Consider the following 16637-nt stretch of genomic DNA (forward strand, 5'->3'; position numbering starts at 1 on the left):
GCATGTGCCCTGACTAGGAATCAAACTGCGATCGTGTGGTTCACAGGCCTGCGCTCAATCCACTGAGCTATGCTAGCTAGGGTGGTATACTTTTTTTAAAAGTTAAACTTATTGGGGTGGCATTGGTTAATAAAATTATAGCACACTTGTACTGTTTAAGAATGCAAACCATGTATTCCAAGTTGGGTCCTTGGCCAACCAACTGTGTGATACTGGCCAATTGTCCAACCTCACTAAGCCTCAGTTTCTCCCTCATCTATAAAATGCAAATAATAGCAGCACCATTTTATAAGGTTATGATCAAGATTACATAGGAGTTTTGAAGATAAAATACTTAGCCTGGTGTCTGGCACATGGTAAGCACTCAATAAACTTTATCTATTATCATTAATAATACAAGCTATGTAAATATGAAATGAACTTCCTCAGGAGGTGGAAAGCTCATTCTAACTGGAGGTATTCACAGGAGGTTTGGCAGGTGTCTGTAGGGTAAGTGTTAGCATCAGTTGGAAAGTTGGACTAGATGACAATTAAATTACCTTCCAATGCTAAGTAAGTCATTCTATATCCCGTAAGGCAAAAATAACTTCTTTAGCATCTCCCAGAACACTTAGCACTGTTGATCAAATAATGTTCATCTAGTATATTGAATAAACATTCAATTGTATAATTGCAAATGTATATTTTTCTCACAGTAAGTTGTGTGAGGATTCTTGATTTTAATATCTTAGCTCCTATAAAATAATTATATCACTAAATTTTATTATTATTATTACCAATATTGACTAATACTACAGAATGTAAATTTTTATGCTAAAACTCTTCTTTGTGGGATATTTAAATTTACTATATATGTAGAAAGTACCATCTTTTCACACTTTGTGTTTCCCTCTCAGAATGCCTAATTTTAAACTGGTTAGATATTTTTAAGGCACGAAAGGCCAAACTTTCTTTCATGACTGACCTCCTATCAAAAGTCCGAGCTGGAGCCAGGAACCATTTTTCCTTCTCTTGGGACCAAGAGCATCTGGAAACACTGCCCACAATCGCTCTTGCTTCTAAAGGCACAGCTGGCAGCTCTAGCTCCCACTGCAATTCATCTGATAAAATAGATCTGGTAGAATTGCCTAAATGGGGTAATATGCCTATCTTCCCCAATTACCATGGTTGTCAGTTAATAGGGAGAAATTCACAGTGGCCAGGGTGCTGTCTTCATGGCTTCTAACTGATAAAAATCTTTCCTTTTCTCATGATGAGCTCCAACATAATAATCAGCATTAATATCTGTGAGGAGTATTCAACTTTCCTCATCAATGAAAGTCTAGAGTCAGGTCCACTAGCCAAGAGAATCCTAAACTCTGTAAATGGGTAAAAGAGTTTTAAATTGTGAGTTTATATGAGCTTTGAATTCTGAGTATGTGGTGAAATGAACAAAAAAGGTATTCATAAGTAGAAACAGGATTCCTGCACCATTCACTGCCTAGTGCGTGCCCCACATGGAGGAACACAAAGATAAGAAATGTGCTCCATTACTAAGAGGGGACAGAAATACAAGCAAACACTGGTGAAAGCAATGCTGTGAAAGAAAACACACATAGTACAGTTTTAACTTAGACTAGAGGTTGAAGGAAGGGTGGGAGAGAAGTGGAAGTGAATTATAAGAGACTGAAGAAAGGAAGGGAGTGAGGCAGGGACAAGTAGAGGGAACACTGTGCACAACACACAGAGTCAAGGAGCACAGAGTAGTGTGCAGGAGTCGAGGGACTGTGTGTGATGGGAGCTGAGACTGGGGAGAGGTGGCGGGGGACAGATTAATTCAGCAGTCAATAGCAGCTACTCTACCTCTTAGTCAAGTAAGTCACTTGATCATATTTGCAATTTCAAAGGATAACTCCATAGTGGTATTGGTGAGGTATTGAAAAAAGTAGGCGAGAGTGAAGACAGGAAAACCAGTTAGAGGGCTCATAAGAAACCAGATGAGAGGTGATGAAGACCTTAATCACAGTAATCACAATGGGGGAGAAGAGGGTGAATGTTAAGGATTTAGCATCATCTGAAGGGGATGGCAGACTGAATGGATGAGGGAGAGGAAAAAAGTATGGGTGATGCCCAAGTATCTGGCTTGAATTGTTGGGTAGAAGTTAGGAACAGAACATTTGTGGAGCAGGAGAATCAAAAGAAGGAAAAGAGGGGCTAACTGGTTTAGTTCTGAACATGCTGAACAAATGAAATAGGAGAATAAAGCAAATTGCTCAAGGAGAGAGAGTTGAATTTAAAAAATTACACCAGGAATAGAACACTGGGAAACACAAAATTGTAGGTATTATTGAGGGAGAATGAAGTGGCAAAGGAGATTGCGTTCAAATGAGAATTAGAAGTCAGCTATCATAAAAGCCAAGAGAGGAACATCTTTTGAGAAGAGGTCAGTTACATCAAGTTAAAGAAGAATTGAAATGTACTCTGGGTTTAGCAGTTAGGATTTTCCTACTGACCTTGGCAAGGTTATTTTCACTGCAATCTCTCTCTCTCTCTCTCTCTCTCTCTCTTTTCCCCTCTCCCTTCTGCTATTTTGTTTTAATCTCAACAAGTCTCTTAAGGCTGATTCACTCTGAAAGTTCTTAGTTTAAAAATTTCAGTTTCTGCCACTTGCAAATTAATAGAACCTTTAAAGAGTTATTCTGTAGCAAATGTCTAAGGTAAAGCTGAATTTTTTCACTAAGCTATTCATTAGAGAGGTTTCAGAAGGCACTCTTAGAGAAGAGCAGTCTGATCCCAAGTAATCAGAGAACAGCAATCTGAGATAAAAACAATGTGAGAATGTCTTTCTATTGCCTTTCTACCACCCCCCTCTCCTTAACAAGAGCTTCAGTGTGGAAAAATTATGCTCGGTACTTTGGGGACATAAATAATGAACAAGGCATAATCCTGCTCCACCCGAGCCCCCAGCCAAGCTCATAACAAGCCCCTGCAAAAGACAGACATGCAATCGGCCAACCCTAAAGTAAGGTAGGCTAAAATAAAAGTCCATACTGGTAAACACAAAGTTCTGTGGGGACCCAAATGCGGTTTCCCATCTCTCATAAAATGCAGGAAATAACCTTTAAAAACACAGACACAATTGGGGAGTTCATTGCACCACTAATTACCTCCATACTCTTCAGACCATAAACTTTTATGCAATCTGCTCTCTGTTCACTTCATTCATACTCATTTGTTTTACCCTGAATCCAGACTGCCCGTATGAAAAACTTAACAGGCATCAGTGGCGAGGGGAGATTTGAGGCTTTCTTCTGATTCTGTTGTTAAATTGAACTTTAATAACACCACTCTGACTCTTTTCATCGAATGGTAACGTTACTAAAATGAAATGCAGAGCCTCATGGATTATGTGAGCATTAAGCCTCCTTCTCCTGGAGGAGATAAACTGGGGCACCAAATGATCTGGAGTGGCTTCTGAGGAACAACACTATTTTGATCTGAGTCACCTCATGGTGATATCTTTGCAGTTCATACCCTTTTTAAAGTTCTTTGTAAAGCAACTGCCTTTAAAGGGACGACCTAACACCACATGCTCACACATTATTTCCCACTTGTGTAGCGTTGCTATTTATAACTGGGGCCTTTTGGAAAATGAAAATGAAAAACTGTAGCCAGAGAGATATAAGTCAGGTCATACTTTTTTTGGCCTCCTTCTATGTCCTCTCAGCAAACTTTGATTATATTTCAACTAGCAATAGGAAAGAGATCAACCAAACTGAAAAAACAAACAAAACAAAACAAAAAAACCTCCCAGTAGGTGGTTAGGGCACAGGTTCTTGAGTCAGGCAGGCCTGGTTTGGGATGACAACTCCACCACTTACTGGTCTGTGACCTTGAACAAGTTCCTTGGCCTCTCTATATTTCACCAGGAACATAATTAGAGACTATATGAAGAACTTATGTTAGTGTTTAGTACAGCGTTCTCAAACAAATGGTAGCTATTATAATAATTATTATTGCAGCTATCGTTTATACCAAATGGCCCCGGATTGCCATTCACAGCATAGTGCCTCACACATGGAAGGCATTCCATGTCTGCTTATTTCTGAGTGGGTGCTTGGCTGGCATAGAATGTTTTGAATGCAATATTTCCAAGAAAGGCTTCTTCTCCTTTGGCTTTCTCAAGGGCACATAGAATATGGGAAGGTAGCAAAATAGTATAAATCCTGCATAAATTCTGCTGATAATTCTGTAGTGCTATTTCTCAGAATTTACTGATATTATTTTTTCTCATCTATGCCAATAGAGAGTATGCATATAAATAGTATCTTGGTCTTAGGTCATCTTTTTTTCCTTTTCCCAGGTGGGACAAAGTAATGTTTCTTTTTACGTCAAAAACAGACCAAGCCAATATTTTTACTTAGCATTTTCCATCAGAATTCCACTTGATATTTTCAAGCTGGGTGCTGGGAGAAAAGTTCGGGCAGGGTTAATGAGAACGTGTCAGCCCACTGAGACAAGAGTAGAATTAACAGGAGTTCTGTAATTCAAATATGACCCCATGGCCTTTGATAATGGGGTAGGCACCACTAGCAAGGGTCTGGATATTATGTGTGTATGTGTTGGGGTGGGGGCGGCTGTTAACAAAACAGTTACCTAATATTTAATCAAGTGTGTTGTGTATGAGCATTCAGGCTATTCATGTGGTTCCGTCTGTTTCGGCCCTTATAGATAAGCTGCAAAGCAAGACTGGAATAACAATGAGTTCTGTTAAGTTTGTTGTTTCCTGTTCCTATAGGGCATCTACCTATATCTGGAGTAATAAATTTTATAAACCTAATAAAAGGTATTCTTCAGATATTAATTGTTCATACTCCATTTACTTTCTGTAGGTCTGAGGAGTTGGCGTTGCATACTTTTATTTGCTTACAGGGGGACACAGATTGAATGGCCACTGGTTTAAGCATATTTGTTAAATCTCATTACAATACTTTGGAGCTTATAAAGCCCATTGAGAGAGTAGTCTAACTTGTTAGGAACACTAGGATGGGTAGACTTCTTGTCTTTGAACATCGACTGCATTTCTTACCCACTTGAACTCTGAACTGTGGGCCCAATATAGTAAACTTCAGCCTAGGTTGTGCTTCATTGGTAGTGAGAACTCAGGAATCTAAATTTAAGGGATATCTTTTTCCACCTCTGGTTATTTAATATTTACAGAATAGTGCTAATAACATTGATTTAAAAATTCTTTGTCTTCAGTAGATATGGTAGGCCACTCACAGAATACTACCTCAATAACCATTCTGAACAAGGATAAGAAGATGAAAATAGCTGACTGAATAGCAAACTAAGATTCCATGTTCCCTTAACCATCAATAGATAAGCACTAACTCCCTGGTACGTGCATGTCATTGTGTCAGGCATTTTGAGGAAAGAGACGATGGGAAGAAATGACATAAACTCTGATGAGTGTAACAGTTGATGTTCTAGGGGGCTAACTTACTCAGTCAAAATAATACGTGTTATTTTATGTTAAATAAGGGGAGAGTGGATCTAGGATGAGGCCTGAGGAAACACTTTACTCTTCCCATAAAATCCTGTGTTGATAGGGTTGCAGCAAAAACTGGTGCCCAAGATGTCTGCCCCAGGAAGTCCAGACCTGCTTCAGATGGGGAAAGAGTGGGAAATTGTGCCAAATACATGTATGAAGATGTTTATAAATATTTTCAAATTCATGACATCTCCTATGTACAAATATCAATAGATAATGGGTTCCATTACAGTGCTTGAGTTTGAGTGTTTTTAGTAAAAATTTGTTTGCCTCAGTTCTAAGGAGGATTTCTTTGAAATTCAGTACATGCTAGATATCCGCATTTACTACGTTCAGAACTCAAAGACAGGGTTCTCTGCTTTGCAGAGTTCTGTTCATCATCTTGTTCTTAAATTAGAAGTTAGCTTCTGTATTTCTCCTTCCTCAACCAGGTTTGATTTGACAAATAGGTGGTCAGTGACTCAGCATTTTAATTTCGTTACCTGATGTTTACTGCACCAGGCTCTGCCTTCTGCCTTCACCGGATTGTAAATGACTTCCCCTAGAGAACGTGGTTCACTCTCTCTGCTGCTCTACTTATGCACCAGGACACCACTGCACCTACTGTATCAGTGGCCAAAATAGTAGTGATGTAGACAAGATGGAAGTTGATTTTTGTTCTAGGCAATAGCAATCTAAGGTGGCTCTTCCAGCTTTCTCTTACCACGTGTGTATTTCAGCCACGAAGAGGGGCCTGCCTTTTCTATAAAGAGCATGACTCAGAAACTGCATATATTACTTCCACTCACATATCATTGGCTGTAATCTTACCATATAGCCACCTCTAGCTTCGAGGGAGGCTGAAAAGTGTTCTCTTCAGCTGGGTGGACGTCTGTCCCACTAAAACCTCCATTATTTTAGAAGGAAATTGACCCCTTAACTTGAAAGTTCCTTTCACCTAGTCACAAAAACCCTAGAATAAGAATACTTGGCTTAATGTAGTTTGCCTCAGTGACTAAAAGCTAAATATATAGAGAAAGAGATCCAGTCAAATTATGGGCACTCACACTTAAAAAATTAAAGTTATGTTTATCTATAACTATAGTAGTTGTAGTGACTTGCTTTGCTCAGAATTATTATTATCTTCCGATTATTCCATTCCTAACTTCCAGGTTTTTTTGGTTTTGTTTTTATTTTTGCTTTGGAAGCAGCAGGAGGCTTCAGACTAGTTTGTGGAAAGGGACAATGATAAGAAATAATGTGGACTCTAATGGGTGTAAGAGGAGATGTTTCTTCATCTGTGGGTCACTGAGAGCCTTAAATTTTAAGTCCCAGGGTCCTCCTCATAGAATTGGTGCTGCCTCTCCAGAACAAGCCACAGGATCAATCATTCTCAATGGGCTGCGACTTACAAGACTACTCTTACAATGTGCCCTGTTTGCTAAGGAAAACTTCCCTTTGGTGAGAAAAACTCTCCAGTGCTAAAAGGAGCTAAAGATTAATTTGTAAAAAGGGGCACCTCTATTTCTTTCCTTCCCACAGATGCCTCCCAGCTTTGAAATAAAGCAGCTCCATATTTTGTTGATTCTGACTTCACCAGTTCCTTTCTTTTATCTGTTGTTTATCCAGTTACTTCCACCTAACTCCTCCAGTTTCCCCTTCACTCACCCAGAAATATGGAAGGCCTAGAGACCCTTGTTTACGTTTTCAGCCGCCCTTCCATTTAATAATACTGCTGTCCTTCAAGGTGGCTTATCTCTTCATGTCCTTCTGGTTAAATCAAATAATGTGTCACAGTTACATTTCTTTTGATTGAGGACAAGTTTACCTGTCACTTAAATTCTTTTGAGAAAGGCTGCTGACCAAATTCTTTTGGTCAGCCACGGCGGTCATGGGCAGCTTCTAATCCTAAACAACTCCATCCGCTTGTGTATCCTATGCAGTTTGCGGAGGTCATGACACTTTACTGGGTTGTTCTGACTTGGCAAGATCTGGGTGACAACGCTTTGCTGAGTTGAAATAGTGCTTGTTTCTGCCCAGTCTGTTGTCTTGACAGTAACACCAATGAGAACTCTGTAGGAAAGCCTGGTAGTTGAATTCAATGTCATCCTTTAATGTCACCTATTTCCCCATATCTCTGCTTTTGTCTCTGCCATCATTGTCTAATCCCCTTTCAATAATCTGCTTTGGATCTGCCATTAATTAATTGAAATCCTAAAATCCCTTTTTGCATATACTGTTATCCTGTGCAACCTCTTGGGGGTAACATTCTTATTGTCAAATACATCAAAATAGTCAGTGTTAATTCATTCTCCAGAGTATTGCTTATAAATTACAAAGAAAGTCCTCTAGTTGTAACATTGTGGGTCTGGGGAAGTAAGTTCGTCTCGAGTTTTTACAACACAATATTCATAACACAATATTTGCAGTAGCTGCAAAGGCAAGAAAGATGAAGCTGCCAGGACTTCTCTGGCAGTCCCAAGACACACATTTTTTAACATTTGCATTCTTATTTACATACATTTGTGTGCTCCATTCAAAAGGTTCTGACTCCAATTATGTAAAATAACTTGCACAGCTTCTCTTGATTTGAGGGTGGATAATCACATATTTCAGGTTTGCTTGCCTGCCTGCTGCCCGGTGGCTTCTCTGGCTTCTCCCTCTAGGTTCCAAAAAGTTTCTCTCTTTTATTACTCCCATAATCACAACCATTAATTAAAAAGTTATTGTTTAGTTGTAAGACTGGAGTTGGCTCCAAAATAATCTCTTTTTCCTATTATGAGCTCACTTTGGAATCCTGTTTTCCAGCCAGGGGTTTTCACAACCCCTCCCCTGCTCCCACAGCAGGGAAACACTGGTTCCTGGGTGGGTCTGGGGCACCTTAATCTGAGTGATAGAATCACATCTGGGTCTAGTGTATAGCCTTTCACTCAACAGAAAGTTTCTTGACAGTGAGAATGAGAGTTTGAATTCTGGGCAGATTAATTACAGGTTTCAATTACTCCCCCCCAAATGCTGCCTCTTACTGACCCCTATAATTAACGCTTGACTTTGCTTACATTTTCAGCATTATTTTTCTTCTCTGGATGAACAGATAACTACTGTAAAGTGAGTTCATTAGAGCATTTTACAGCACGAGTATTAAGCCCAGAAACCAGAGCTGTGAGGGAGAAGAGAGAGCAAGAATATCCTTTGGGAGAAATCCCATTCAACCCAAGGCAGTCCTGGGGGCATTGCACCTACCTGCTCCCTCTGCCCTGGCAGGGGAGGGTGGAGGAGCTCACAGCAAACTATTCCTAAACCAAGATGATCGTACCGCACTTGATTATCTCCTGCTCTTTGAAATGTCACTCCCTGCCATTCTTATACTGCAGTTAGTATTTCTGACCAGGTCTAGGAAAACTTGGAGTAAACTCAGAATTCTCCATTGGATTGAAACAAAATGTAATCAAAAGAGACTCTGGGGTTCACTGATGTCTGACCCCAACCTTTGAAATGGCTCTCTGTCCTCACAAAGTGGTGGTCTATTTAGAATCTATATAAACAAGATTAAAATAGGTGGGATTGGAGGGGACAGAGGCGGGGAAAGATAGTGAGTCCTGGAGCAGTTGCCAACACACTCTGTGATGTCCAAGGCGTGTTTTGTTTATTTGCTGTTTTAGTCTTTGGGCCAAATGAAACTCCTCTCACTGAAACTGAAGTCAGCAGAGGGAAAGTGCAGACCTCACAGAAACTCAGTCCCAAGAAGCTTGGGACTCTCCCCTGCTGTGCCTGCGGAGCCTCAGCAGTGCTGACAGCACAGCCAGGAGGCTTCCCGTTCTGCTGGGATTTCACACTCTGCGGACAGCTGCCATGTAGGACTTGCTACCGAGGCAAGATTACCAGGAGTTACAGGGAAAATAGATTCAATTCCTTTGAAAAACTGCAAAAACTCTGGTTCTGCCCACATACATCTGTATGTGGGAGAGAAAAGCTCTACTGGAAGAATTGTTGTTTGCTTTTGACTTGCCCCGACAATGACTTTGCTTCATCCTTGTCATCGCATTGTGTGTATGGTCTCCAGATGCACAGCGGTAGCGAAGGACAGGGTGGTGGTGGGTGTTCCAGGGAGACTGTGGTCCTTTTGTTCAGCTGTGCAGGGACAGCATCCTTAATATACTCACCAGAGTCTTACTTCTCTTCCTGGCATATGACACTGCCTTCCATAGTTCTCATTTCTTGAGATAAGCAAATTGAGGACGTGTTTCCTCTAAGCTCACTGGGTATACTGCTTTTCATTTATTTGTTTATTCAATTCATTTGCATAATTTGTTGAGTTCTTGATATATGGAACAAAATAAGTTTAAAAGAATCCTTGTTCTTATGAATTTATTAATATGTTAAATTATTTCATCCTCAGGACAGTACTATGAGGCAGGTACTATTATGATGCCCTTTTTTACAGATGACTTGCTCAAAGTCACATTGCCAGTGAATGATAGGACCTGGGATTTGAACCCAGGCAGGCTGGCTGCAGAGAGCCTGCACTCTTATCACCTGGCTCTACACTTCATGCTGGGACTCAGGGCCGTGATTTCAGGTTCAGGACAGTAGCAGTTGGTCAAAAACCTGTTATTTCTCCTCTAGAGTAAAGTCTTTCTCCCATAAAGCAGTTTAAATAAATATGTTTGAAAAGGTAGTATTGTGGCTGGATTTCATACTAATATGTTGAAAGGGATCAGAATATACTGCCCCAAAATATGCCTTGTTGGCATAAGGATTATTTTGAGACAAAGATGAAACAGCACACAAATCACACTGACCAGCTTCAAAATGGTTCTGTTCCCTTAGAGCAGAACGGTGATCAATTCCATCTGAGTTATTTCACAGAGACAACACTATGTTTGTGCCACCCTTGTCCTTGAGATAAACTGGAACCCAAAACCTTCAGTCTACAGAAAAGTAACATCAGTGTGGCCCCTGGAGCCCTCCATGAAGCAAGAGTTCCCTCAGTGAGGAAGACCCGGTGCCTAGACTAAATATGGACAAATCAAAAAACTGGCTGAACTCCATCATATTGGAATTCCTTTGTGCTTTCTCTTGTTCCTCAACCCTGTACTGTAGTTGGCCAGGTTGCAAAACCCTCCAATGGAAACTTGCTCCACTAGCATTGCATCATGTCAACCTATTCTCCACAACCTTTGAAACCTGTCCTCACCCCAGATGGCGGGGGGACAAACTTGAGTGGAGCCTCCTGTGTCCTGCGAGTGAACTCAGCAATAAATAATTCGCTCTTTCTTTTTTCCAAGGTTGGTGTCATAGTTTTGGCTCCCGTGTGCATAGGGCAGCGGGCCCTTGCTTGGTAACGGGAACTGAGAAACAGCAGATGCAGGAAAAGCTCTGTGCTCTCCCTCATTATGTCTCAAAGTGGGGTATACATTTCTTTCTGTGACGGCGTCTTCCTTTCCTGTGCCAGGAAAAGAAGGACTTGGACCACCAGAGGTGACCCAGCAACAGAAAAGGCACCAACTTGAGTCTGCATAACAAACCTTACTAAATAACTCTTGTCTTCCATTAATTTCCCCCTATAGTCACCTTCTCATATTTAAATGCCCCAAGAAGCCCCAAACCATTTTTCTTTCTCTTCTCCACAGTTTAACCCTCTTTGCTAAAATGGTGTATAAGTCTCAAATATAAACTCTTTCTTTGGATTTTCACTCCTTTTCTATAAAGCCCTCCTTATTCAAAGCAATAAACCTTTTTCCCCGTTTAGCATCTTTTTGCTTTCCAGTTTAATCTGCACTGTCCTAGGTATTGAACCTGAGAGAATAGAAGGAAAAGATTTTTTTCTCCTTACAACATAATTGACTAAAAGCACCCTCCATCCTCCTAACAAATTCTTACAGACAAGGGAAGGAGAATCAAACTGTTGAGAAACCAGAACTTTGTGGGAATTGGGGAGAACATCATCGGGATGAAAATGGAGGCAAAAGTGGAGATAAGGGAATCCCAGATCAACATCTTCTCAGCTCAATGTTTTGCCAGGGCAAGTGCCGTAAGGGCCAACCAAATAGTTCAAAATTTCAAATTTACTAGCCAATTTTATGAGATCCATTTGATTTTTTCCCCCCAAATAGCTCAAGACAAAAAGAAGTAATAGGTAGCAGGCTGAAATCACACTGTTCAGCAAGAAACAGATTCATTCTTACTTTGCCAACTGGCTTCTCAATCCGAGGGCTTGTAAAGCAGACTGGAGTCATGCTGCTGTACATAGAAGTTTTCCATTGCTGTTCCTGTAAGAAAGGAAACACAGAGACTTCAGAGGCTTGGCTGGTTTTCCTGCTTCATGGAGCCATTTCCTCCTTTCTCACAATAGTGCCTCAAGCAGTTACACTGAAGAGTTGCCACTTGAAATACCTGAGTCAGCATTTTTGCACAGGCACCTTCAGTGTGCAGCTTGTGCAAACTCACTTAACCTTGTGCAGGGACATATTACAAAACCATTTATGACATTTTGAAGGAATTCACATGCACATGTTGACACAAATGCAGAATGCTTTCAGTCTAATTTGTTAAGGTATCTTCATAGAACATAGAGCAGACTATATGAATCTTCTTTTTTCTTTAAATAACTTTACAAATATCTCATTGCATAAAAACACTGACCACAGTTAACTTCTGGTTTTCAAATCTTTGAATCTATATGGAATCCTATTAAAAAAATTCTCTACCTGCTTTTCAGAACCCTGAAAAATATGGCCTTTTTCCACTTTGAGGACTTTATCTCCAACTCAGTCCTAGAGTTTAATCTAAACCTCAAGCTATAACTCGTCAATGTGTGTTTCTTGAACAGACTCCAGTCTGTGTGCCACGCATTCCGTAATGTCCCTAGTTCCTAAAATACACTTTCTGCACTATTCGCCTTTGGTTTCTTACCTGTGCTATAAAGCCCAGCTCAGAATCCCTAAGAAATATTCTGCTATTTTCCTCAACTTCTGCCTGGAGTCAGAATAACGTTCTTTCTAGCACAAGATCCAGGTACTATTATTAGAGTACAGGTCACTCTCTGCTGAGACTGTGAGCAGCCGGGGGCAGGACTTATGTCTTAGTTACCTTTGTATCCTTCATAATCCAACGCATGTCTTACACACGGCTATGGTCTGAGGTCTGAGTGTTTGTGTCCCCATGAAGTCTGCAAGTTGAAACCCATCCCCTAAGCAATGGCACTGGGAGGTAGGTCCTTCAGGAAGTGGGAGGTCGTGATGGTGGAGCCCTGAGGAGTAAGATTAATGTCTTTATGAAAGAGGCCCCAGAGAGCTTGCTTGCCCCCTTTTCCCATGTGAGGACACAATGAGAAGTCTGAGACCTGGACAAGAGACCTCACCTGATCATGTCGGCACCCTGATCTTAGACTTCCGGCCTGCAGAACTGTAAAAGACATATAAATTTCTGTTGTTTATAAGTCACCCAGTCTGGGATACTTGGTCACAGCATCCTGAAAAAACTAAGACACACCTGTAGGTGCTCTCTGTCAGAGGACTCTTCCCTTTTGTCCGCTGAATCTTTCTTTATGTGGTCACTAATTTCCAAACATTTTACCAGATCCAACTCTCATTCTCGCCACACACACCTTTCATTCCCTCTCAGTCTTGTTAGAATAGACATTAAGAGGCTTGTTATTGAAAAAAAAGGGTAACTGTAGGTACCAGTAACCCCATAAAATGAAAATGACCTTTAAAAATGAATCTGCTAGTATTGACCCATCCCCACCTCCTGCTGTCCATTAATTGGCCATGTGTTTTGAGTGAAAGGATGATTTTTCTGTCTTCTTAGCAAAAGACTGGTGAACGACCCTCTGGAATCTCTCCCCCTGCTGCTACTAATTACCTTACCCTGGGCAAATTACTTGTGCTTTCGACCAGGGTGGCCCTGCCTGTAAATGTGGTTTTGGTTATTTACACACATCTCACAAGGTATTCTGAAACTAATTGTGAAGATATCGGTGGCCTAGAAAGGCAAAGGATAATTTCAGGGGACGAGGCTCTGCCCTTCACCCTCAGGAGAAGCCATTCAGACCTCTGACTTCTCCTGGTCTAAGAACGGGGCTGTGGCTGTCCTCTGAGCCATGTGGGCTTCTGTCCTTTAGGGGTTAAACTGAACCTAGTAATTCATTTCACAGGTCATGTTCCAGCCATCAAAGTTTAATTACCATCAAATCCCACTGGCTCAGGTCCCTAATATATTAGTGAATGCATAAATTAAAGTTCCAAAGGATCCAGTTACCAAAACCCACCTTTCCAAGATAAAGGACACATTGAATGGCACCGGGATAGAAGGCCAAAGTAGATCAATTTGACACTGCAACTTTTTTTTTAAATGAAAATAACGGTTTCTGTTTTGATGATTAGGACACATGATTCTGTTTCAAGGAAGTCAATCTGCAGATGCAGTAGATGAATCTGAAGAACTCTGCCCTTTACTCAGAGGCTGGCCTGGTTGCTATGGCAACATGTAACTAGTTTTCTTGGGTTGTTGTGTGGCCTGGTTTTCTTTGGACTAAAGATTCTCTTGATACATTTGCACTGGGTGCTGTTAAGACTTAAACAGCCCAGCAATGGCAAAATATAGATTTCTCACCTAGAAACTATTAGTTTGGTGAGAGAATGTGTGATGATTCTGGGCCATACATAAAAGAGAATATCTGAAAAAATGGGTTCAAATGCAAAACACAAAGTAGTGACGGGTGTACAATTATGACTAAATGGGATTCCCCTTTCCCCATTTCCTCTTCTTACTACAGGCTTTTCACACAGGTTTTATTGCCAGGATGTTAGGATGGTTGAGTGGCTGGGTCCACATCTAACCCACCATTTGCTAAATGTGGGAATGGGGCCACTGAGGAAGGACTTGGACAAAGTGGAATAACAGAGAATTAGAGAAACAGCAAACCAGCCATCCTGAGAGGCTAAGAACTGCTCAGAGATCTCCACATAAAAGGTACCTGTTACTTTTCTAAGACTGGATCCCTAAAAGGAGACCAAAGAAGTGGTTAAAGCCTTGAACTGTAATTATAAACCTTCAATGTTTATTCTGGTGCCTGAAATATAAGAGCAACTCCTGGTGTAAAAGGACAGAACTATGTAGCATTTTGATGAGGAAGAAGGGCTGTGGGGACCGTCTGGCTGGCTCAGCTAGTTGACTGAGCAGTGGGAGCCACCCCGGAGATGACTGCATGAGGGTGCATCACTGGGCAGCTCATGCGTCCCTAATAATTCTGAAGGAAAGCATATGTCCTCCCTTAGAAATCTGTACTCCATAGAAAACATGGACCTTGCTGTCCATCAACTGCCCACCTCTCCTCTCCATACCAAGGAACAATGTGTTCTGCTTTGAAATGGATGCAGATTCCACCTTAAAGATCGCCATCCCTCTGTCCAACCTCAGCCTGCCTCACGTTATTTCTCCGGAGTAACAATAGCTGCACCTTGCATCTCTATAGAGTGCTTTTCAAAACTGCTAACACAGCACACTGGGTGCCCCTCACAAAAGCCACAAGCTGTTTCTGGGACCTAGAATGTTGAAGGAGCTGTGATACTGCACACATTCAGTGGGAACCGAGGAAGAAGAAAGTTCCTGAAAACGAAAGTGATATAGATTGCTGCCGTTGCTGTGGTCCCTGTTCTTTCAGCCCCATCCCCCAATCTGTTGAAGCCAACCAGCAGGGTTTGGGGTTTGCCCCACCCATTGCAGCTGGAGTTCATTCCTTGCAAGGGTCAGGCACACAGACACAGAGGTGAGGTGGCCTTGGGAAGGGAGGAGAACTGGGTGGAGGGCCATTAAATGTTGACTCACTCAGGCTTGACCAGACTTCCTTTTTCCACACTCCAGTACAATTTTGGCAAACTTAAGTAAACTGCATAGTGCTAAGCTTTCCTACATCCTTTCAGGTTATTATCACAGACCCACACCAGCTCCGGGATATGCAAATCCCCTCTCCTCAACACGTGGGAGCCCAGAGCAGGTCGCAGGGAAGAGCGTAGGTACATACAAGGGCTCCAGTTTTTAAGTTCTCTGGGCAGAATCCTGTGAGCACCTAACCTGCTTCTATGTTCCCCTGCAACCTCCCTCAGTGCCTATTTCCCTTAAATGCTTCGCTAAATATTCGTATTTAAATATCTGTTTCTTGGATGTTCTACATGCTGATTTTTAAAATGTCCCTTGTGCTTTTCCCTTCCTTCCCTATGTTTTATGAATCTTCAGGACCACTGCACCTAGCACAAGACTACCATTATGAAGTACATTAAACAAGTGCTTTCGAAACAGCTCAACACTAATGGGACTTCTGACAGAAGGAGGCACATTTCCTTCACATATTCTCTTGTCTCTGAGTTTCCTGTCACTTTTATCCAAACGCATGTATATTTAGTGACAACGCCACCTCGAACCACACGCATACATTTTCCACTGAACACCATGTGACATAGTTTTGTGTTGTTACATAATCTTTGGATTTGTCATTGAGTGACTACGTGATGTTCCATCAACAGGATGAAGTATAATGTATTTGATATCTTGATGGATAGTTGTATTGTTTTCTTATTTTCTAATTTTTTGAAATTTTAAAAACCATTTTAATTTTTAAAGATTTTATTTATTTATTCTTTAGAGAGGTGGGAAGAGAAGAAGAAAGAGGGAGAGAAACATGGACACATCAAACACTTGTGTGACAGAGACACATCAATCAGTTGCCTCTCATAAGTCGGAAGACTGGGGACCTAACTCCCAGCCTAGGTACGTGCCCTGACTGAGAATTGAACCGGCAACATTTTGCTTTGTGGGACAAAGCATACCTGAGCGATACTCATCAGGGCTAAAGATGGTTTTATTGATCCAATTCTCATACCATACAATTCACCCATTTGAAGTACTAACAATTCAGTGTTTCTTAGTATACCCACAGGGTTGTGTGGCCATCACCAAACAAAATGTAATTTTTGAATATTTTATCCTCTGTCAAAAGAAATCCTTTACCAACTCACCACTCCTCCTCATATCCCCTTCCCCAACTCTAGGCAACCACTAGTCTACTTTCTATCTGTATATTTTTGTCCATTCAGGACATTTTATATAAATGGAATCACACAAT

General features: G+C 41.2%; 1 protein-coding gene across 1 annotated transcript in view; it reads right to left on the reverse strand.

Moving 5' to 3' along the window:
• Positions 1–16637, reverse strand: part of RASGEF1B (RasGEF domain family member 1B) — a 524372-nt gene that overhangs the window by 146716 nt on the left and 361019 nt on the right. The window contains exon 4 of the mRNA XM_053655647.1: positions 11701–11784. Coding sequence (XP_053511622.1) covers positions 11701–11784 — 84 coding nt within the window. The remainder of the gene's footprint in view (positions 1–11700; positions 11785–16637) is intronic.

The sequence above is a fragment of the Artibeus jamaicensis genome, unplaced genomic scaffold, assembly GCF_021234435.1.
Source record: "Artibeus jamaicensis isolate MK-2021 breed Jamaican fruit bat unplaced genomic scaffold, CSHL_Jam_final scaffold_1031, whole genome shotgun sequence".
NCBI lineage: Eukaryota > Metazoa > Chordata > Mammalia > Chiroptera > Phyllostomidae > Artibeus > Artibeus jamaicensis.